General features: G+C 45.5%; 1 protein-coding gene across 1 annotated transcript in view; it reads left to right on the top strand.

The window, feature by feature from the left end:
• The first annotated feature begins 676 nt into the window (after positions 1-676).
• Positions 677-23,115, top strand: part of DNM1 (dynamin 1) — a 43,127-nt gene continuing 20,688 nt past the window's right edge. Inside the window, exons 1-14 of the mRNA XM_009696897.1 lie at positions 677-833; positions 2,025-2,174; positions 3,285-3,488; positions 3,986-4,084; positions 4,809-4,969; positions 6,081-6,223; positions 6,301-6,436; positions 7,623-7,690; positions 8,754-8,892; positions 17,062-17,148; positions 17,331-17,401; positions 17,863-17,914; positions 19,100-19,111; positions 20,364-20,477. Of these exons, the coding sequence (XP_009695199.1) occupies positions 677-833; positions 2,025-2,174; positions 3,285-3,488; positions 3,986-4,084; positions 4,809-4,969; positions 6,081-6,223; positions 6,301-6,436; positions 7,623-7,690; positions 8,754-8,892; positions 17,062-17,148; positions 17,331-17,401; positions 17,863-17,914; positions 19,100-19,111; positions 20,364-20,477 (1,593 nt within the window). The remainder of the gene's footprint in view (positions 834-2,024; positions 2,175-3,284; positions 3,489-3,985; positions 4,085-4,808; positions 4,970-6,080; positions 6,224-6,300; positions 6,437-7,622; positions 7,691-8,753; positions 8,893-17,061; positions 17,149-17,330; positions 17,402-17,862; positions 17,915-19,099; positions 19,112-20,363; positions 20,478-23,115) is intronic.

Here is a 23,115-nt window from a genome sequence, read left to right as displayed (position 1 = left end):
CAGATGCAGTGAGCATGCCTAGCTTTGCTCAAAGCACTTGAATTTGGAAAAGGAAAAGGCAAAGGAGAACTTGTGGGCTGTGGCCACGAAGTCAGCATTTGGAGAAGGATAGTGAAAGACTTCCTGCCTTTGAAGTGATTTGAAGCACGCAAAAATTCAGTATTCTTGTGAGTATAGGAGGAAACTGCTGCTGCTTTTGCCTTGGCAATACTTATGTCTTGTAGTTAGCCAGGAGAAAGCCTGGGTGGAGGCAAGCCTTTGGCTGCCGTTTATTCTTTTGGATGTATCGTGTGTTTGCACACTGGAACAATGTGGTGTCTTAAGGCCCAAAGTGCAGGGTGTGAGTGATTTTGTTGTTGTTCGAGTAATTGTATTTTGTCAAAAGGAGACATGCTAGTTTTTTGGGTTCTGCTTCAACTTCCCTTTTTCTGATGAAAAAGTGTTTTTTTTTTTTTTTTTTTTCCAAAGTACAGACAACTAACAAGCCCATTTAATACCGCTAACTTGGAAGCTCAGCTGAAGGAGCTGTAGCTGTTACAGACAGGATTAGAGGGGATGTGCTGTGAGTATAGGCTTCTTAAGAACAACAAGCTCTTATCCTCCTTGAGAAGGAGCGCTTGGTCTTTAGTGCCTCAAACTTTTTTGTGCCCATGGCTGAGATTCCCAGTTAGAACCCATGTATGCTTATGGAAGCAGAAAAGCTGTGAAAGGGGAAGGAAACAATCATTCACTCATCTTAAACTTCCTGTTTCATTTCAGGGACTTTCTGCCACGTGGATCTGGCATCGTAACCAGACGCCCGCTGGTCCTGCAGCTGGTAAACTCCAGCACAGGTATGTGAGCTGCGTTCCCTGTGTGTCCAGCTGGATTGCTGTCCTAGTCAAGAAAGGTCTTATTTGATCAATGGCACTGCTCAGTGTGGAAAAAATAAATAAGACTTTTTCCTCAGTAAAAATGACCTGCAGCTGGTTTTCAGTTCTACCTGCTTAACCTCTGATGCATTAAGTTTTCAGAAGCAAAATGCTGCTTAGTTTTTTTTGTCTTAATTTCTTAGGCAAGGCTCCATGCATACATGGATCACAATTTTCCTTTGACTATGCAGCTGTGACTCTTATGAGTGAATGAGACCTAAAAGCCAGATGACCCTGCTGATGATCTACTGAAATAAGGGGGCGAGATTATTTAATGTACTGAAAACCCAGTGTGAGAACACTGGAATCTGGAGAAGAAAGACTACAGAGTTCTGTGGCTGGTCTTTTGGGGCAGTTCACTGGTTTTGCTACTTAACTTGCAGGATATTTTCTTTACCATTCTCATTAACATAAGTTAAGATCTCATCCAGGACCTGGCAAGTGAACATTTCAAGGTACTGTTCCTCTCGTCAGGTGAACCTGATCTATCCACTGCAGTCCCCTTGTCTACAGTAAGGAGAAGATTTGACTTTTAGGAGGATTTTAAAAATGAAACAGAGGGTTCTTGGATTGGTTAGCCTATTCAAGGACTGACACACACAAATACCCCCAACCACTAGCCAGTTCAAAACCATGTCAAGAGAAGGGTTTTTTGTTCTCTTGAGACTCTCTTGAGTCTGTTCTCATCACATAATGAGACTGAGTTACCCCCAGCACTTTAATAGAGAGCTAGCCCAAGTTCTCCTGAGTACCGAGATGTCTCCTAGTGTAGCTGTGGAAGTTTCCACTGCTGCAGGCAGGTGCATGCTAAGCTTGCTTAATATCAACAGAGAAGGTCCTGGATTATTACTTGAATGAAGACAAGTGAGGATGCTACCTGTGCTGAGACAAAAGCTGGATTGTGAAGATGTTGAGCTCAACTGAATTCGCTCAGATACTGCAGTCACATTAACTGATCAATAACTTGTATGTCAACCTGCCACGTCCTAGTGGGAAAGGCCCTTGCCAGACTTCATCCCTTCAACTGTTTTTTGTTTTGCTTTGGGGCATGTTTTCATTACACTTTGTTTCTCTGATTTTGGTGACTATTTCTGACTCTCTACTTGTAAATAGAATATGGTGAGTTCCTACACTGCAAAGGAAAGAAATTCACTGATTTTGAGGAGGTCCGTTTGGAGATCGAGGCTGAAACGGATCGTGTTACTGGCTCCAACAAAGGGATTTCCCCTGTGCCCATCAATCTTCGAGTCTACTCTCCCCACGGTGAGTCCTAATGTAGCATCTCAGTTGAGAGATAAATGAGACAGGTTACTGCTTTGTCATGAAGTAAAGACAGAAAGAACCGAGATGAAATGGGGAGTGTGCTTGGTTCTGACTTTATGTGCCTGGGCCATGCTGTATCAAACTGCCAACCTTGGCCATACTGCTGAAATGGGTTTGTTTGCCAGCTGAAGTATCTGACTGCTACCAGAGCTTCTCCTTGAAACAACTGATGTCTGTGCAGAAACTTGTTCCTGAGGCTGTTCCTTTCCATCAGTATGGACATTACAGTGAAGAGCTGCTGTCTCTCCCTGCTTTCTGATACTGCTGTACTGGGCAAATAAATGGAACAAAAAACCCTGAGTGATGGGGAGAGTGGCTGTCTTGAAGAACACTTGCCTTCTGTTTGCTTGTAAATATGTACTTTGTATAGTTCTCTCCAGGTAGTGCCTGTGTCATACGCTGCTGATCTCTGTGGAAGAATTCTGCTTAAACAAGGGAGTGCCATAATCTCAAATTTGCCAGCTCTTTAAATGTGAATGGCTGTATGGGCATTGTTTGGAAAGCAGCAGCCCAGTGCTACATAATATTTGGCCGAGTAGAACTTCTGCTTGATTTTTAGTTCTTTTTTTTTCTCTCAGCAAGACACTTATAGGGCTGCATATTGTAGTCCTTGACTCTGACAGGAGCCTCCCCTTGAATAAGGGTGGCAGGACTGAGCTCTTCAGTAGTGGGGACATCTCTTAATGAGTGGAGCCAACTCTTCTGACTATCCAGTCTTTGTTATGCAGTGGAAAAAAAATGTGCTGTCATCCCTTCCCTTTCAGTGTAGCATATGTGGAAGGACTTTGAGGGCACAGTTTCCCTGACCAGTGTGAAACAAGTGATTTAAATGGAAGGGTGATGGGATCATTGATAATCACAACTAGTAACAGCTAGCAGCTAGTTCTTACTAAGCAGTAACAAAAAGGAACTAGAAAGCTCTGTGTGCTTGTGTGTGTATCTGTTATGCCTATTATATACTGGAGACACTAAAGCTACAGGTGGTACTTATAGACCAGAACATTCCTGCCTCAACACTCCCTTGTGCTCTCTCCTGTTTCCTATGTCTAGTCCTGAACCTGACCTTGGTGGATTTACCAGGCATGACGAAAGTTCCAGTAGGGGACCAGCCCCCTGACATCGAATTCCAGATCCGAGATATGCTGATGCAGTTTGTCACCAAAGAGAATTGCCTCATCCTGGCAGTATCCCCTGCAAACTCTGATTTGGCCAATTCTGATGCCCTGAAGATTGCAAAGGAGGTGGATCCTCAAGGTAAATATCTCTTCATTTAGCATGACTTTACTAGCCAGTGGCCTGATTTACCTTTTACCTTTCAGTTGTGATTAGCCCAGTAGCTATGCGCTCCTGTCTGTCTTGGGTTGTATCTTCACCAACACACATTCTTGAGAGCTGTTACTGAGTACTAACAGTTACTGTAATAGAATTTTTTTTTTCTTCCTTTGCCTGAGCCCCACTTCTGAAGAGATGAAGGATTTTCTTTTAGTCATCTGCATTCTGCCTGGAGAAAAGTAGGAAAATCTGCACCGAAGTCCCTCTGCTGTGACATAGCATGTTTTTTTTTGATATAACTGAGAACTGAGCTTGATTATTGTCTCTTGCTCTCATGGCCTCTTGGACATGATGGGGAACTAATGTTTGAGTTCAAGAGCCCCTGAGTAGCCAAGCTGGGCAATCTGTAAGCTCTGTGAATGGAGGAAAATATTACATGAGTTGTTTGCTTCATCAAGTATGTTTGCTTTTTTCCATAGGGCAACGCACTATTGGAGTCATCACTAAGCTGGATCTTATGGACGAAGGAACTGATGCACGAGATGTATTAGAAAATAAATTACTTCCTCTTCGTAGAGGTATGTTTTCTCAGACTTTGTCCATGATAGTCTTCCTCTATTTGCCCCGTGTGAGGTGTCCTGGCCTCATCCCTTTCCTCCAGTGCATCCCCTTCCTGCAACCTGTGTTACAACTTGTGGTTAAGCCATCTTTGTTCCTAGCTGGAACTGAGAAGCTGGGGACTGGAGATCAGTTATACTGTTAATAGGAACTTTTTAGGTATTTATTTGTACTTTGATATGTAGTCCTAGCAGAAGCATAGCCTTATGATAGTCTCTTTACTTTCTCTTTCCTTACTGCTTTTAATAAGGCAAGCTGCAAAAATGGAACTTCTGTCTAAAAGACTCCCCTTTTATTTAGATGAGATTGCCATAGTATATCAGATGAAATAATTTTGGACTGTGATACATGCTGTGTATAGCCATAGTGAAGTACCTATTCCTAAGGACTTTAACAGAAAAGTCTCAAATGAATGAGACTAGGGTATTCTTTGGGTGACTGGGGGAACAGTAATAAAAGCAAATTCTCAGTTGCATAGTCATTTTTGTCGTGCATACCAAAATATCAGAACCTGGGATGTTCAGAAGAAATTCCAGTTTTAAACTCTTTCTGTTGGTTCCTAATAATGTGTTGGCACAAAAATTCCCCTTTTGCAGTGCTGCCAGATGAGTAACTTTCTTCTCAGTTTGTCCCATTTACATTCTCATCCTTGCGACCATCTGATCTCCAGCTCCACTCTTGCAGGTTACATTGGTGTAGTCAACAGAAGTCAGAAGGACATTGATGGCAAGAAGGACATTCAGGCAGCTCTGGCTGCAGAGAGAAAATTTTTTCTCTCCCACCCAGCCTACAGACACATGGCCGATCGCATGGGAACCCCCTACCTGCAGAAAGTATTGAACCAGGTACTGTCAACGGTTAAGAACTGCTGCCCGCTATGTCACAAGAATGGCTAGGCTCACCATCAGGGTGCTTCTGAGATGGAAGAATACAGGAAAAGCTAAAACTTGTGATCAACAAACTGATAAACTGTTTAAATTGTTTTGCTGTAGTGAGACTTGTGAAGGTTGGTTAACTCCTGCTCCTCTGCACTGTAAGAGGCATTTTGGTGCCAAATCCTGTGAAGTGTGTCTGATTTATATAATACTGATACAGTGAAACACATTAGGGCCAATAATGGAGCTTACACACCAAAGGCAGAGAACTGCTTTATCCTCTCAGTGACACTGGTGCAAAATCAATAATTGGTTCATGGCATTTACGCTATCAGAATGCAAGGTCTTTCTGGTTAAGCTAAAAGGTACCTTCTAAATTTCTAGTGGTCTCAGTACCTAACAGTAAGCTACAAAGATTTATTTAAATGTGATACTGGTAGTCATTTTCCCATCTATTAAGACTGTCTTATCTCCTGTCTTACCCAGTAGCAACTTACTGTTGCTTCTGTCTCTGCTCCCTTGAAATATCCCCTTAAGTGAAGAATTACTTTATCCTCTTTCCTCCTTATTTAAATATTCTTCTTTAAACTGGAGTTTTTCACAGCTATGCTCTGTGGAAACCCTCTTATTAGGAGCCAAAGCCACTGATGAGGCTCTTCCACCTTGCCTTGTCACCCTTATTGAAAAAGGGCTTAACCACCACCTTGGTTGTCAGTGGTGTGCTGATCTGAATGCAGAATATCCTTTACCGTGGTGTAAATAGCAAATGCTAATACCTGTCTGTGAAGCTTGTTCTTGGATTGGAGACAGCAGGCTTGTATGAATGGGAGTTTTATACCAGACTAGAAGGTAAAATGATGGTCAAGAACAGAGGGGTGCAATAGGTAGGAGCTGGGGAGGCAGGATACACCCAGCTCATAACTGGTATCTGTACTGGGATAGATGGTTTATTAGGACTACTCAGAAGGACTGAACACAGAAGAGAGGAGCACTCCTCTTTGTTTTGTGGTGCAGAGGTAGCAAACTCTTCCCAGTAACCACCTAGAGGTTTATTATCGTCTGAAACCTTCTTCTTGTGCAGCAATTGACCAACCACATCCGTGACACCCTGCCAGGGCTGCGGAACAAACTCCAAAGCCAACTTCTCTCCATTGAGAAGGAGGTGGAGGAGTACAAGAGCTTTCGCCCTGATGACCCTGCTCGCAAGACCAAAGCTCTGCTTCAGTAAGTGGCCTCAGCAGCATGTCCCTCCCTGGAGATGACTGCTCAGCTGTGACTTCATGCTCTTTGTTTTCTTTCAGGATGGTCCAGCAGTTTGCTGTGGACTTTGAGAAACGCATTGAAGGCTCTGGAGACCAAATTGATACCTATGAGCTGTCAGGAGGAGCTAGGATTAATCGCATCTTCCATGAGCGTTTCCCCTTTGAACTGGTGAAGGTACTGCTTCCCTGTGCTGCTGGGATCCGCTTTGTCTTCTTGCCTGTTGTCTGTTACCTCTTCTGTCTGTCTCCTTACTCCTCTTGCTATCTTTCGTCTGTCTCTCCCTTTGACTACTTTGTTTCATGTTTTTCCTTTTATCACCTTTTTTACTTATTTTGTCTCCTTTATTGGAGCCTTCCCATAGTACTGACCTTTCTGTCAGTCCCTGTCCTTGTGACAGAACTTGACTTTATCTTAGTTAAATTACAATATTTCTTTGGCTTAATTCCTAAATGCTAAATTACATGTGCAAAATAGCTTCCTTTAACATAACTAATAGTAAATCAGTGACTGAATGTCCTTGCAGATATGTTGGATCAAAGCTACTTTCACCCAATTTCACATAAGATGAATGGTGCTGAAACTTGTACTTCCTTGATCTTGAGCACCAGACTAGACCTAAAATTACTCTAGTCGATATGCAAGAATCAGGAAAGAGGATGTAGATATACGTGGGATTACTTCTATCTGTCCCCATCAGTGGCCTAGAGGTGGGAACAGTGTGGAAACTGTTCTACTGTCGTAACAGTTGAAGAGGATTTTTATTTAATGATAGTTTTCTTGGATGGCAAAGTACACTAACCTGATCAGAAGCAGTATGGAAAAACTTTTTTTAATTTCAGTTGGAACAGACTCGAGAGTCAAATTATTCCACTCCTGGATTTTCTGCATTTTGATTCTTTTTTTGCATCTGAATTAGATGAGGCCTTTTTAGTGAAATACAAGAGCCTGCCTTGTATTGGATAACACATTTTTGTATATGAATTGTAAATATATTTGTGGTGTTCACTGAAAAAACAGCTGCCAAGACCTCATGCTAAATCTTGGGAGACAAAACAGTTTGTTTTGGAAAGCAATCTAGCACTCCAGTCCTATTGCTTTATCTCAGAGAAGCTCATTGAGAGCTGCTGGGGCTTGGCATCTGTAGATGTAGACCCTTAGCTATTCGTATTTGTCCAGGATGTCTGCATTGGCAATATAAGCTTTATGGCTGGATTCTGTATCCAACACTTGGGTGAATATCTTATCTGTCACATGATAGTGCTGGCATGGGACCTCTTCTCCATAAAGCATGCTGTTGTGTATCCTGGGGTTGTGCAAATAAGTGTGAGACTGTTTCTGATGAAATTCTCTCTTGGTGCAGATGGAGTTTGATGAGAAGGAGCTGCGGCGGGAGATTAGCTATGCCATCAAGAACATCCATGGTATCAGGCACGTATCATGCACTAGGCAGACCACTGGCTGCATAGCCTTGTAAATACCTCTAGACCTTCCGAATGGAGTTGAAGACTTCAGAGGTACGGTAGGTCAGCCAAAGGGGAGGGATAACCACCTTGGACCATCCCGGTGGCTTGAATCTGGGAGTAGGAACAATCATCCAAGTCAGTTTGCTTTCTCTTCCCATGTGAGAGTTGCAGAAGCCTAAAAGGTAAAACTGCCTTGGTGACTAGACATTTTCTCCCTCTTTCTTGTGTCTTGTCATAAGGAAGGATAGAAAGAGGGATGCAAGCCCATAGTACTCCTTCATTTAGTTAAAACTAAAATGTTGATTTTTCACTTTCTACCTCCATACTAACCAACAGTTAGTTGTTCAAAACAGTTGTTGGTACTGTTGGTACTGAGCACCTAGACATCTGAGGGAGCATTGGGGTGCCCATCACTAGGGTCCCAGTTAGCTCCAGGACATAGCAAACATGCTTGTGTTCCCCTCAGCGGAGGTTAGCTGTCGGATAACACGGCCATGAGACCCTGAGTCGTGCTGCTCCTGGGAAGGTGAGCAGGACCTGGTGCCTGTCAGAGCCCTTCCTGCATACTGGGATGTGAACAAATACTGACCTAGACTTATTTTCATTCCTTTTGCTTGGTTGCTAGCTGAGCTTGATAAAGGGTATCAAACATGTCAGTGTCCTAATCATTAAGAAAATCTTTCAGAAAAGGCCTCCCATCTGCTGCACAACTCTGAGGTCAAATATGCTGTGGAGAGGTCAGCCCCTGCCATCCTTAGGTCTGGTGGCTGAGGTGCAATGGTTGCCTGGCCATGGCTGTCCAGCTGGGATCCATTTTGCCCTCAGCACCTCTTTCCTGGGAGGTGTTAAGCATTCCCAGTTTTCCATGGACTCCAGTCAGGGCTTGTCCTGGGGACGTGACACTCCCCAGCCCCGTGTGCCGGGTTTCAGTGACAATGGTGCCTGCTCCAAGATGTGTGTGTAATGCTGTGACATTCTTGCCCCTTCTCCCCCTCCTGCCTTGTCTTGTCCCCACCCTGGGTGTTTAGAACCGGTCTCTTCACACCCGACATGGCCTTTGAGACTATTGTGAAAAAGCAGGTGAAGAAGATTAAAGAACCTTGCCTGAAATGCGTGGACATGGTCATTTCGGAGTTAATCAATACTGTTAGACAGTGCACCAAGAAGGTAACCAGAGGCAGCATGGAGTTGGCACCTTCCACCCGCTCGCTGGCTGCGGCGCAGCATTGTGACCTGGGCAGGGACTTGCCTGCAGCCACACTTGGTGTTTCTAACCACCTCCTCAGCATGACTAGACCTGAGCGGTACCAGTCTGGAGCGATCCAGCCAACAAGCCAAACAGGAGGGGATGCTCTGTGGGACATGGGCCATGGCCATACTCTCTGAATGTTTTAGAGCTGAGGGGTGCTGGTGATGTCCCTGCCACTCCTTTTGTCTGTAGCATGACTCCTGATTCCTTCTAAAACCAAGGGTATTTCTTCTGTGGCCACATTTGACTTTAAATTTAGTATCTGGGTTTTTTTTCCAAGCCAGAAACTTTGTCCCCTCTGTTCTTGTAGAACTGAGAGAGTTAATCCCAAACTAGCCTTTGGGTGCTGCTTGGGGGGGGTGGGGTGTATGGGTGCTGAACTTCAGAGGCTGCAGAAGTTACAGCTGTGGGCTGCATTGCAGGGAAATGTTCCTGTGGTGTTTGGCTTGGTTTCTGGCTGGCTTGGTCCAGATCCTGTTCTGGAAGAGCAGCACATGGCTGAGAAGAAGCAAGTTAGAAATGTCCATCAACCTCTGGGGTCCTCCTGCCCTCTCTGAGGTTTTGCACTTTGGGATCCATAGTAGTATTTGTTGGGGCTGAGGGAGGGAACTTGCCTTGATTCTGCCCTTTGGATATGGCAGCTTTTGTTTCTGAGGCTGGGGTTGAAACGCAGCAAGTTAAGAAGACTTGTGCCATTCCTCTCAGCCATGGCTTGCTGCTTCAGGCAAGGCTAGGTGCTGGTGAAAAGGCACCCCAGTTAGGATGGTGGTATGGGCACTGGAGACTGGAATCGCCACTGACTATTCAGGTGCAGGTAAATGGGCATTGCAGGAGGTGTCTGGAAAGTCAGACACCCTGTCTCTGCAAGGGTGGGGAAAAGTGCCTAAGTGGTGGTACTTGCTGTTGCTTGCAGAAATGCCTAGTCCTTAGGGCCAAGAGCCTCTGTAGAAGAGCTCAGGCATGCAGGCATGTGCTTTTCCCCCCAGGACAGACGGGGAAAGTAAAGTGAGAGATTGCTCAGGTTTCTAGAGTGCTGGAGGAGCTTCCTTTTTCTGTCCTGCTGTCCTCTCTTGGGGTGTGTGACTGTGGGGAGCACCCAGAAAATTGCCATTAGAGCCTGGCGACAGGTAAGCACAGGCCCTCAGGCTGCCAAGTATCCAGAGTCGCCTGCTAACTGGATCAGAAGGGCCCTCTTTTTTCATGCCCTCTGAAGCCTCTCTTGAGTTGTTCTCCATCAATCGGTTGCTATTCAAAATCTCCCATTCATTCTTTCTCTTTGCATCCTTCCCTCCATTTCCCACTTCTTCCTTCATTGTTTCTTTTTGCCTCCTCTCTTACTGACAATTTCAGAGTAGACCCTCTGTTCTGACAGTGGCAGGTTCCTCAAGTGATGAGGTGGTGGGTACAGCAGGGTGGGAAATAAAGGAGAAGAGACCACAGGGATGATAGGAAATGCCACAGATTCAGGATTAAAGCATTCCATTTTAGCTTAGATCCTACTAAGAATATGATGGTTGACTTCAGTGCTAGCTGCTCTGTGTGTGCTCTGGTAGCCATGGTTACAATTTTGTATATGCAGAAATATTGTCATTCAGGTGATACTCAGGTACCGGAAGGGACTGATTTAAATATTTTTTTTCTTTTGTGCAGGGCCCTCCATGTCTGGTGGGGGAAACAGTGTATATTGAGCTTAGCAGGGCAACTGGGTTAGTAGGAAACTGCTGCTAAGTCAGAGGATGTGAACTTAACTCTGGAAATGCCCTTGCTTTGCTAAAAAGTGGCATTGTTTGCACCTTGAGAGAGACCCTTGGGTGAAGCTGAGACCTGTAGTGTATTCCAGCTCTCCTGCTTAACAGGCAGATGAGTTGTAAGTCCTGTAATATATGTTGAAGAGCATTTTAATTACTGGTGTTACTTGGAGTCTCACAGGTGTTATCCACAGAGATGTGAAAGATGAGGTGAAGGGGGAAATATCTGATTTAAATGAGGTGGTGGTTATTTATAGCTAGCCCTGGATTGGTTGTTAGCTGTAGGTGCTCCAGGTTTGACTGTTATACTGACTTTCTAAAGGTACAGTTGTCTTTCCCGTATCAAGGGGACATTGTCCCCTTGAAAGCACTTGCAAAGCAGTAGTGCCCTGTGCTAAAACAAGTAATTTTTTGTAACAAAGAGCATCCTAGTAGAAGCTCTAAAGTGTTAAAGATGTGCTGAAAAACTTTGGGTGCTGTAGTCTTGAATTGGATTAATCTTGGCCATATTATAGTAACTGTAATTTCTGTGGATTTTCAGCGCTCTCATAGTGGAGCTGCTGAGCATACAGGCCACTTAGTATCAGTGGAAATGAGTATTTCCTTAGAAACCACAACAGGCCTGTATTGGGCCTGATGCTACAGGTTAGCTGGGGCAGAACAGATGCTTTGTTTAGCTATGGATGCCCTGTAACATGTTTGCATTTTCCTAAATACTGCGTACATCTGTTCTTACTGAGGAAGTTAATGTTGCAGGGAAGGTGAGTGAGATGAAATATACTCGGTAAGTGGAGCAGTTTGTGTGAATCCCTGAAATGGAGACATCAATTCAGTTCAGTTCTGCTAAAACAAGATGCAAGGGACAGACCTTTGCAAGTCTTAGCGTGGCTCCTGTTCAGGCTTCCTGCAGCTGGAATAAGGAAAGCATGAAGGGGCGATAACTGTGGTGGGAAGGAAAGGGGAATGCCTGAGACGAAGGGAAATGAAGACATGGTGAGCCTCTAGGAAGAGAGGCAGTGGCTCACTGTGGCAAGCAGCTTTGTCTTAAAATCCAAAGAAGCTTTCCTTCAGGAAGAGATTACTTGATCCCTTGGGAGGGTTCCATCCATTCATCTTGCTGTTGACAGCTCACCATTTCACTGGCCCAGCTGCTCCCACCTCATTCCCCCTTGCCACTTCCATTTGCCTGTAGACTCTCCTGATACTTGGCAGTGCACAGGCCCCATAGCAATGCTCACCTGGTTCAATAAACTAATGGAATGAACCAAAATCTCACTTCTCATTTTGCCTTGTATTTTCTCTCTTTTCCCTCTTCCTTCCTTCTCTTTCTTCCTCCTTCCTGCTCTTTCTCTGCTTTGCTTTCTTCTTCCTCGTTGCTTCTTCCCACCCTGCCCCTGCCATGCAGAACGGGTCTCTTCACGCCTGACCTCGCTTTTGAAGCCATAGTGAAAAAGCAGGTGCAGAAGTTGAAGGAGCCGAGTCTGAAGTGTGTGGATATGGTAGTGAGTGAGCTCACATCCACCATCAGAAAGTGTAGCGAAAAGGTAAAGAAACAAAAAATGCAAAGAAAGGTCAATGCCCACCCCCTTCCCACACACTTACATGCTGTTCCTCCACCCACGCCCTGGGAACTCCAACAAACGTAGTGAGAGAAAATGGATATAAAGATGCATCTAAAGGAGAGCAACAACCTGCAGATATAAGAGCAGTTTAAAAGGTGGCCAAGAGAAGTGGGTGTCAGTTGATGGGCTCTTTAGCTGAGAAGTGAGCTGGGATCCAGTGGATTACTCTCGCATACCCTTTTCCTCTGTCTGGCTCAGTAGCATTCAACTCAGTGTGGATCAAACCCTTTGCAAGCCCTGTTTGCTGTGCCACTGCCTGCACATTTGAAATTTCTTCCTTGTTTTTTCTGGGACTCCCTTAAAAAAATCCAGATACCCTAGAAAAAGATAAAAAGCCAGAAAAAGATCTCCCATCCCCACAGCATGAGTGGCCTGCAGGTTTCATCTTGTCTACAGAGGCAGGTTGAGCAGTAGCATATACAAGAGTTAGTTAAAAGTTTGAGCTGCAGAATCTTCTGCAAGAGATTATTCAGAGTCGACAGATTACTGTCCCAAAAGGCTTGGGGAAAAGCTTTTCCAGGCATTACACCCTCTGCATCATTCTCCTGCTGATCTCTTGCTCCATGGACTATGCTCAGTAGGAGGGAGCACAGATACTTGTCCGTGTATGCTGCGCACCCCAGGAGGTGAAGCCTTAGGTGAGCGGAGGGCAACTGCCCCGAGTGACTGGGGGTGTCAAATACTGCTCGGAGGCTGGGGCAGGAGCGGGGTTGTTTCCCAGGCTGGTTTTCTCCGGGAGAGGGCGCCACATGCCTCCTTTAAAAAAAAAAAGGCAGCTGTGGCAATTAGTGTGAAACTTGCCAGTGAGGGGCCAGTAACATGTCTGTGGCACAAGAGAAGTATGTTCTGGAAATGTGAGTTGGAAAGGTCTGTTTCATGGGTTACTTTAGGACTTTAAAATTGTAATTCCCTTCTTCCAGGGTTACAGCCAGACTCAGCAACATATGCCCCTAAATTGGGAAGGAAGGGAAGATAAGAACTGATATGAGTTCAGAGTGAAGGCAAGAGCTGAGCTAAGAAGGTCTGGTTGTACTTAGGAATATCACGGCCACCTCTGTTAAGGAGGCATCTTTGACATGCCCTGAGCTCTGCCCAGTCTATTTCTTGTGGAGTCCTGCTGTTGCCAGATTGTGGAGGCTGATGCGGTGAGGCAGAGTAACTCCTTTCCAGCCCGTTTCTCTTGTGGGTTTTTTATTTTGATGGGTTTGATCCCTTACACTGTTTTTTGTATCTGACTGGAGATACAACCTGATCGGGGTGGGGAGGAAGAAGGATCATGACAACCCAAAGGGTGTTGAATTCCAGTTTCTCTATTGGACCATGTCCTTAGAGTGGCTGGATACCCACCTGCTCTGTGGATTTGAATCTGTGATATGGTGGAGGACCCTGTGAGGAAGTTCGAAGGTGATGCAACCAAGATAATCCTGTAAGGAAGGTGATAGTAGCAGTGACATCGCAGGAGACTAATGGCTGTAATAAAAGCTGGAGAAGCCAGGGAGGCAGATGTTAGAGATGTGAAATAACTACCTGAATGAAAATATGTAGCAATAGTACTGGAAAATAAAAGGAAGGCTTTAGTAATGCTTAAAGTCAAATGTCTACATGTAGTGAGAAGGTTAATCTTCCCTGTATCTGCCTCTGAAAGAGTAGAAGGTAACTGCCATAGACCACTTTAGGATAGCAGCCAGCCTGAGGTGGGTTGTGATGGCATAAGGTAGTAACAGCACAGGGGCATCGGTTAATTTGCAATATTTATCTTGCATGTTATAGCCCTAACTGCTTGACGTGGACAAGAGCATGTGCTATTAGGGGAGGCATCTGGAAAAGGCTACTTTAGGACTGATGCTAATTGTAAGGTAATACCCAGCCTGCTGTGTTGTGGACTGATGCTGCCTTTCAGATGACAAAAGCAAACCTTTAAACTCACTAGAAGTCCTGCAAGGCTTCTTGAAAGGAAGACCGCTTGGGCTAACACCTCTTGAATTAGCTTAACAGTCCTGTAGCCTTGGTTTGTTGTTGTCCTGAATTATTGTGTGTTATTGTTTGTGTGCTGTCACAATAATTTCATTGCACCCCTGATGGTGAAGAAATCTTTGTATGTGCAGTTGATAAAGCTGCATAGATGGAATAATATGAAACTATCAATAAAGAACACAGAAGGCGGCAAACCCATCTGTTGTCTACAGAAGTACAGCTTTCCTGTACGAGAAGAGATTTGCAGTTGAATATCTCTTGACTATTAGACAAAGTTGAGGGGTGAAGAGAAGGTAGCCATTAACAGCTGTTCTGACTGGCCTGTTTCTGAGCTTCTTCCAGTTGGTTAAATGGAGAGTAGCTCCAAAATCAACAGAAAGCTGGTGTGAGCATGTAAACCCTTACATTTAGGAGGATAATGTTCTAGCTAGTGTTTTTCCAAAAGCAGGATTCTTCTGTGCCAGACTGCACTGCAGCATCTCACAAGTGCAGGAAGGTCTTGCAAATCAGCAATCCTTCAGCTGAAGGTTGATCTTTGGTGTGCTGGCAAGGACTCCTGGAATCTGCAAAGAAGGAAGCTAAGGAACATTGGGACGATGTGATTTTCAAAGAGGGCTCTGAGCTTGTATTTTGATTAAACAGGCAAATGCAGCTAAAACAGGATTGAAAACCCACTTGAGCTGGGACACGATCCCAGGCTGACAGACAACCCCTTGAAGGGTCGCCTGCTCTCCTGTCTTTCAGAGTCATGGCATTTCTGGGTGCTGTTTGTACCGCTGGTGATGACTCCTTGCCCCTCTATGCTCTATTGCATGCTCCCTGGTAGTGGGACATCCTCTGGCTTCTCTGTCCTCTTTCCTTGCCCACCCTTGCTTCTCCTGTGCATGCTTGGGGTTGGAAGCTTCTGCATGGGGACTGATGCTGTCAATTTATTTTTGCACATGAACGTTGCTGGATGACCTGGGTTCTGAATAAACCGCAACTTGTTTTGCACTCTGTGTGCATTTGTATTGGTTGGGGGTGGGGGGAGGTTTGATGTGTTTTTTTGTTTGACTTTTTTTGTTTTTTAATTTGAAGCAAAGAAGCTGAGACTTGCTTAGAGGTTTTCCAACTTCCTGTTTTTCTGTTTGACATAACTTGCCCATCTATCCTTTGCCAACCCCCCAAAGGAAACAGGAAGCCTTGCCTGTGGGTCTCTGAAGCAACCAGCTGCCTGAACCATAAAGATCATGGAGAACACCCAGTTTGTGCTTTCAAGACAAGGTGGTGGTGGGGAACACCAATTCCACTTGTGTTTTTTCCTGCCTCTGTAGGGTCATTGGTGTTCAAAACAAACCATGCATTTGAAAATAGGCAGTGTCAAAGCTAGTCCTCAATTTTGTTTCCAGGCTATTGCAACTTGCTTGACTGCAAGGGTGCTGAAAGAGTTTGAGACTATTTGTAGTCAGATGTTAGAAGTATCGTTGCTGGTTAGTGTGGGATCTGGCTTCCAGTAATAATGCTGCACATCTTGAGCCAGTTCCTTCTAGCATGTTATGATTGCTTACGTATACAGAACAAAAGGCCAAACCAGTTTTAGAAGAAGCTCTCACGTAAATTGGAGGAACAAAACAAATGCAGTACAGATCGTAGGCAAATGAGATTATTTTTATACACCTCCTCGAAAAGACATAAAAGACTGATATTAGGAAATGCTGCTTGACATTATAGTCAAATTAGAGGTAATAGTTTTTTTTAAAAAAAAAAACACAATAGGGAAATGATTTCACAGGGGATAGGTGGAGTGGGGAAGAAAGGGCTAGATCCTGGGTCTGGAGGATTAATTTCACTTGACTGTGCTGGGCCTGACCTGAGAAGGATGCAGTTGCTGCTATTGAAATCACTAGAGACTTATGAATCTAGGCAAGTAGGTAGGTACTGTGTGAAACCCAGAGAGGCTTTAAGGGTGCTGATTTTGGAAGCGTTTCTCATTTATGATGTCTCTAGATCTTCTTTTGAACCACAGCTAGTAAGGTCCTTCTACTTCTCTGTCTAGGCAGGAAAGGGTTCCCTCCTCGGTAATGTGGCAAAAAGTGTGGTGTAGGTGTGATGTGAATATACACCTCAGCTCTGTAATTGTACCCCAACACACGTGGAGAGCAGGTAGAAGCAGCTGGATGCCCAGAGCACAGTGTTTCTTGAAGATATGTACCCTTGAGTTGGTCAGATCTGCTGTCTCTGCTTGCAGATGTTGATGGAGAGCGCCAGATGCTTTCACTTAATGCCTCAGCCCCAGGGCATTGAAATGCATTTCATTTCCTAGGGAGACTTCCCATAGGATTTAGCAGGTTGTAGCAGCAGGACGTTCACCTACTTAGCCTGCTACAATGAGATGCTGAACATCTAGGGAAATTGTTCACTTTAATGGGGAAAAACCCAACAAGCAGTGCGTTTACATCTGGGGTTTGTCAAGAGCCTTGTGCCAGGAAGAATGTGGTGGGTTTGGAGCAGGTCTCTGGTGAGGCGGAAAGGTTGCTGCAAGAGTGAAAAGGGCTTTTCTCTGAAGCCCAAAGGAAGAGGGAATGAACTTTGCCCCCAGCAGACCTCCAGGAGCTTGGAAAAATCTGTCTGCAAGTCCAGCTTTCTACAACTTCCCTTGAAAATATCTGATTGCAGGGTGTATGTATGCATGCATACATGTGGGGGGCTGCTCCCCCCTTTATACCTCCCTTTCCCATGTGCACGCGTTTTCTCTCTCTTGCAGCTCAGCCAGTACCCTCATCTGCGTGAAGAGATGGAGAGGATTGTTACTACTCACATCCGTGAGAGAGAAGGCAGGACCAAAGATCAGGTAGGGGATCAGGGAGATTGGGTAGGGGACACCTTTGAAGGGATGATCTAGGCTGGAGGGGCCTGAGCCAAGGGCCAAGTCTGGCTGCAGAGGGCTGATCAGATGAACAACGTACAGGGCTCTGTCTGCCCCTGGCTATTAACAGTGTCAATCACTAATGTCTGTCTGCCTCTCTTTGACAGGTCATGCTTCTAATAGACATCGAGCTGGCTTACATGAACACAAACCATGAGGATTTCATTGGCTTTGCCAAGTAAGCACCCATATCCTGTTGTCTTCTCTTTAGGTGTTTCCTGTGGCTCTGTCCTATAGCTGCTCTAGTAAATAGGTTGCAAAGGCCCTGGTGCAGATGCTGTGATCCCGGAGTATGGTTCAGCTCTCCATATTGCTGGTTTTTCAGTGGTTCTGTACTGCAAGGCTAAGGAGGAGAATAGGGATGTGTAGAAGGGGGTGTTAGACTACTAGGGTTGTGTCAGGGGAAAAAAAAAAAAAAGCAGCAGCTTTGGAGGGTTAGTGACCCAAGTACGGTTGTGGTGGGAGTGAGAAGATGAGTAGACCATGCTGAGAGTGCAGATGGAAATAGATTGGGTTATCGAGGCTTGGAAGCCAGTGGTGAGGGGCATGAACTCACTGTAGCAGCTGTCTGATGGGAGCAGGATTCAGGTGATCAAGAAGAGCCTGAGGGGTTTTGAATGTCTCTGCTGTTGTTTGCAGTGCTCAGCAGAGGAGCAGCCAGATGAGCAAGAAGAAGGCAGCTGGCAACCAGGTAGGCCAAGTTCCATCTCCTTCACTGCTGCAAGAAGGACATGTTTGCTACCTGGAAGTTACCAGGTGGAGAAGTGCTGGGCTGGATGCAGCAGTGGTCCAAGTTCTTTTTTTTTTTTTAACTCATCAAACTCTGTTTATACCTGGAGGAAAGTGTTTTAGGCTCACTGCAGTCAGGAAGAACTGAGCACGTAGTGGCAATGGAGGGAAAGTGTTGTAGAGGGAAATGGATGCTTGATAATAAAGAATCTGGTCTTGCTTTTCTGGTAGAAATCCTTGTTAATGTTGTGTGAATCCCTGTACCCCTCAGGGTACAGAACACTAGGTCTGAACTGTTACAGTACAGAATGTCTCTTCTAGTTGTCTTTCCCATCGGTGGTATCTACTTTCTGGAAAGGGATTTGAAGAGAGTTCATGGACTCTCTTCTGGAAAACTTCACTGGAAACACTTAAACCTCTGTACAGGGAGACAAAGGGTGATTAAAGCCATGGTTGCACTGGGTATGTATGAGAACACACCAATGGGAGAAGACAGCAGTCTTCTGGGGAGGAGTTCCCTTATTCCTTCAGGAACTGTAAGGAGTGTAAATACAATTAAAAAGGGGCTAATGACACTTTCTCCCAGGTTTGCTGGGGACATGGCAAGGCTATCTAGGCTAGAAGATCTTGTTAGAAACAAGGCCTTACAAGCAGCTTCATAGAGAATGGAGGCAAATGCTTTTGCTTGGTATTTTTAAAGACATTCACTCCTGACATCCATCCTCTTTAGAACATGTCTGACCACCTTTCCCTGCACAGAAACATGCAGGCTGTTTCAGTACTGTTGGCAGGCAGGTGGGTCAGCAGGTTGGGCTGGCCAGCCATCCATTTCATGGGATCTCGGAGCTGCTGTAGGGAACCCCATCCTCTGCAGTATACCTTACAGAAGAGCTGAGTGGAAAAGAGTGCAAAGGGCAAACTCTGGATCTACCTGTAAAGTGCTTTGGCTTTCCCATTAGCAGACTTTATTTTGGGATGGGGGTTGCTTTTATTAAAACCTGGGGTAAAAGATTTGGTACCAGCTTCCAATTTATTTTATTTTTGAGCCTCTCTTCTCCTGCTCCAGCTTTCCTAGTAACAATCTCTCCTCTCTTTGCTCCTCTCCTGCTCTCTGCTCTGCTGCTGTTGCTATGGTTCCCCTTTGCAGGATGAGATCCTGGTGAGTAGAAGGCCACTCAGCAGGGTGTGCTAATGAACATTAATGTTGCATCTGGGAAGGCAAGAACAGTGGATAAACAAATTATTCCCTCTGCTGTGGAATGGGGAGAGGAGGGCAGCTGGCACTAGACACAGGTGAAGCAGAAATGAGGTGAAAAGGTAGTATGTTGAGGAAAATTTCAGAACTGCTGGTACATCTTGTGAGTGGGTGGAGATGAAAAGCAATAATCCAGGGATGTGTGGTTCTGCCCTCTCCTGTCCACAGAGAGAATAGGACTATCTCGAGCTTATCGATAGGCATGAGATGAAGATCCAGTGCTCCTACATTTACCTTTATAGGGTACATTGATAATTAAAAAGATTGTGTACCTCTATGGTAGGCTGCTCACACAGTGCAACTTGCTAATACGCAGTGCAGTCACATAGTTCTTTCAATGCCAGGTTGTTTTCAGCAAGCACATTCATACAAGGTACACGCACATAATGCATGCAGATGTTTTGGGGTGGTAACAGTGCAGTAGGACATATAAATGCTAAAGCATTTAAGCTGACACATACTTGCATTTGATTTTTGCATGTGTGAGGCTCTAAACCAGCACTTGGTGAATTAGAGTTCCCTAGAGTAATAGCCTGGCTTCTTTACGGACTAAACTTAAAGAAACTTATTTTGCCCTAAATTAATATGATTACTCAAATGCCTGGGCATGCTGAAGTCCAGGGTACTAATTCCAGATGCACCATTTTGTTCTGTTATACTTAGTGTCTCCTTTTTACTAAACTCAATTTTTTCTGGGTTGCTTGCCCATCTTTTCTTGAACTGGTTCCCCCGACCTCCAAGTTGAATGAAGCACTCTGCACGTGCGGTGTGCCAAAAGGTGTGCTGGTGTCCTGGTTTTCTCTAGGCATGGCCTTTTCTGGGTGCATTGCTGTGATCTGGTGCTTGTAGGTTGTGCTGGTGTCCGAGGCATTCTTGGTGCAGTTCTTCCTGCATCTCTTTCCTTTTAGCAGAGGGTATAATGCACAGCACTGCCAAGTTCCTTCCTGCGTCCTTTTCGTACTATTCCTGGCCCTTTTGAGGCAAAGACCTTCACTGGCCAGTTGAGTGGGGGGCTCTTCTGGCAGCAGCAGAGAGCACGGTGTTCCTTGTCTTTCCATACTACTCTGTGTGTAGGGATACCCTCTGATCTTTCCTCTGTTGCCTAAGGTCAGGGTTTTAGGGCCCTTGTTAATGCTCACTGCTTCCATCCCCTTAGGTCATCCGAAAGGGTTGGCTCACCATCAACAACATTGGGATCATGAAGGGTGGCTCCAAGGAGTATTGGTTTGTCCTGACAGCGGAAAACCTCTCCTGGTACAAGGATGATGAGGTGAGTAGCTCAGCTCTGTGACTTGTCTTGGGCATCTGATGAGGATAAGGCCTTCAGTTCACTGGATGTTACAGGTATATCTTCTGAGTACTGCCTGCAGCTTGTGACACAAGCCAAAACTATCCTTGGTCTGGGTTGCCTGTGGTCTCAGCCATGCTCGATGTGAACATGGCTTTTTTTGATGTACAAGGAGTAACATCTTTACTTGAAGCCCTGGCTCAGCAGAAAGTTGACAGACACCTGGAATGAATTTGACCTTTTTGTCTTGCTGTAGCAGCTGTGATCAAGGGTGTGATGAGTTAGTTCCCAGACTTGGACTTTTTGGCATTTGTGGGGCAGCCATGATGAGCTTCCTGAAGACGGATGGCAGAGGCTTTCACGCATCTCTGCTGGTCACAAGAGAAAAAAAAAAAGCTATCTCCTTTCTGAGCATCACAGCAGGAGCTGTGAAGCTACAGCTCAGGTGCTGGCTCCTTCCGACTTTTGAGTAAATTACTTAATCTCTCCAGGATTCAGTTGTTAAACCCGCATAGCAGGAGTGTCTTTTCTTTAATGTTTCTATATTGAATATACCAGTTAACGCTTTTTTTAAAAACTTGTATGAATTGTGGATGGTTAGAGTACTGCTGATCAAAAGTACAGTGATGTGTAGAATATCACTGATAGGAATATGGACATACTGTGTGGAGTTGCTTGAAAATCTTGAATATTAGGAATTCTGGCAATGTGCTGTGATGTCTTTCTGCTTCAGTGGGAAATGATACAAGTGGACAGATCTGTCCCAGCTGAAACTATCATTTTCAACAGTGTGTTGCTTCCTGTGCAAGACAAAGGTAGATAATAGTCTTTTCTGATTACTTTGAAAAGACAAAATAGCTGGATGGTTTTGGTAAGCACGATTGGAAGGGTTAGCCCCACTCAATGTGCTGGGGGATGAAAAATGCCTGGTATGATGTCATGCATCCTGAGTTGATCGGGGTTTCTGACTGCAAATGAAGAAACTGCTCTGTCTCTTATTGTGGTTTGTGTCCCTCAGGTGTTCAGAGGCATACAGTCGTGTGCCTGGGAGCTGAAGCTAGGCCTGGCTTCTTGTCTGGTTCGTATGAGTGGGCCTGTTTCATTCTCGGCAGGTGGAAATGATGACATATGGTGATGAATCAGCCTCTAAATATCACTTTCTGCATGGAGACTGCTGCTGTGCTGCTAGGGATGAGCAGGCAGCAGTTTCCCAATTAAAGAACCAGGCATTGAAATGTGTTTGCTAAATCAGTGTGTCTCTGCTGTAAGACCCCTGCTCTTTGTATTCAGAATTGCTTGGGGAGGCTTCGCTTTCCTCTAGGTTGCATATGCAGGTTGAGTGGTTATAAACATCAAGTGGTTTAATCAAAGCCGGCTGCTACATCTGTATTACAGAGTTGATCAGAACTGCCTGTTCTTCCCTGAGGAGTGGGAGGGAGGGCTGCAGTGGGGATGTGTAAACTGTTGATAGATTCCTGTTGCCCGGGATGGGAATGGGACCTCCCTTGTCTCCTGTGGGAGGGCAGCCATGAGGGTCAATAGCAACTGGGGATCTGCACTGTTTCTCTTCTGCATAGCAAGAGGTAGAGCTGCCTCATGAAAACAGTTCCCTGCCAGCGTTGGTGCCTTAAACACAGGAGAACCAGTGCTGATGAGGTCTGAGGTGCCTCTGAGAAAGGAGCCTTTGTCTTCAACTGGGGGGGGGGGGAAGGGAAGCATGTTTTTATTTGCTTCCTCCCCAGGTTCAACTCCTTGATCACTGACTGTTGTGAGGGAGAAAGGAAGCAACGTCCACCTGGATTCCATCGTTGAGTCAGGCTAAAAGTTGATGCATTTGAGGGGCAACTTGGAGAGCCGTGAGCATGGGGATTCCCATCCCAGGCCTTAGTCCTGCATGGAGCTGGCTCCATCCCAAAGAGCAGTCTGCAGTGCATGGCCATCTGTCAGACAGGGTTATCTTTGCATGTCTGTCCCAGGGCTCTCCTTCTCCACCAAGTCAGGAGGACTTGTGTCCTCTACAGTGCCTGAAATGTTCTCATGTGTTTTTAAAGGCTGTACACCATGATCTTTCTTCATTTAAGCTCTGGGAGGAAGGGGGGGGGCTTTATCTGCCCCACCCTGCACTTCTGTGGGCTCTCTTGTCCCAGTTCCCCTGTGCTCTGGCAGCTTTCCAGAGGGAACAAGGAGGGAGCTGAACCAGTCTTGTGTGGATGGGAGTGCTGGTGGCTGGGCTGGGGGTGATGATGTGTGCAGTGGGGTGAGGGTGAAGGCTAAGGGTAGCACCTCTGGAGCTGGGAGGAGTTGGGGTACAGCCTCTCCCTGCCCTATTTTGCATGCCAGGACCCAGCGTCTGCAGAACGAAGACATCTGGACCCCATTAGTAAAATACCAGTCTTTCTGCGGTGCTGGCTTGTTTTTCCCCTGCCTCTGAAGAAAGGAACTGAAACTTAAAATGTCTTAAAGGGCCCAGCATTACATGTTGTTAGCAGGGATATATGGCTGTTGATACTCTGGAGGGGTCTGAAGGAGTGTGCTGAGGAATGGGAGGGGAAGGAAAGAGCAGGCCAGGCGGGGGTGGAAATTTGGCTCCCCACTTTGCCTTGCTGCCAAGAGCATGTGT

This window comes from Cariama cristata, unplaced genomic scaffold, assembly GCF_000690535.1.
Source record: "Cariama cristata isolate BGI_N322 unplaced genomic scaffold, ASM69053v1 scaffold11093, whole genome shotgun sequence".
Lineage (NCBI taxonomy): Eukaryota > Metazoa > Chordata > Aves > Cariamiformes > Cariamidae > Cariama > Cariama cristata.
The sequence above is the reverse complement of the archived record's forward strand: the minus strand, read 5'-3'. Positions and strand labels throughout refer to the sequence as shown.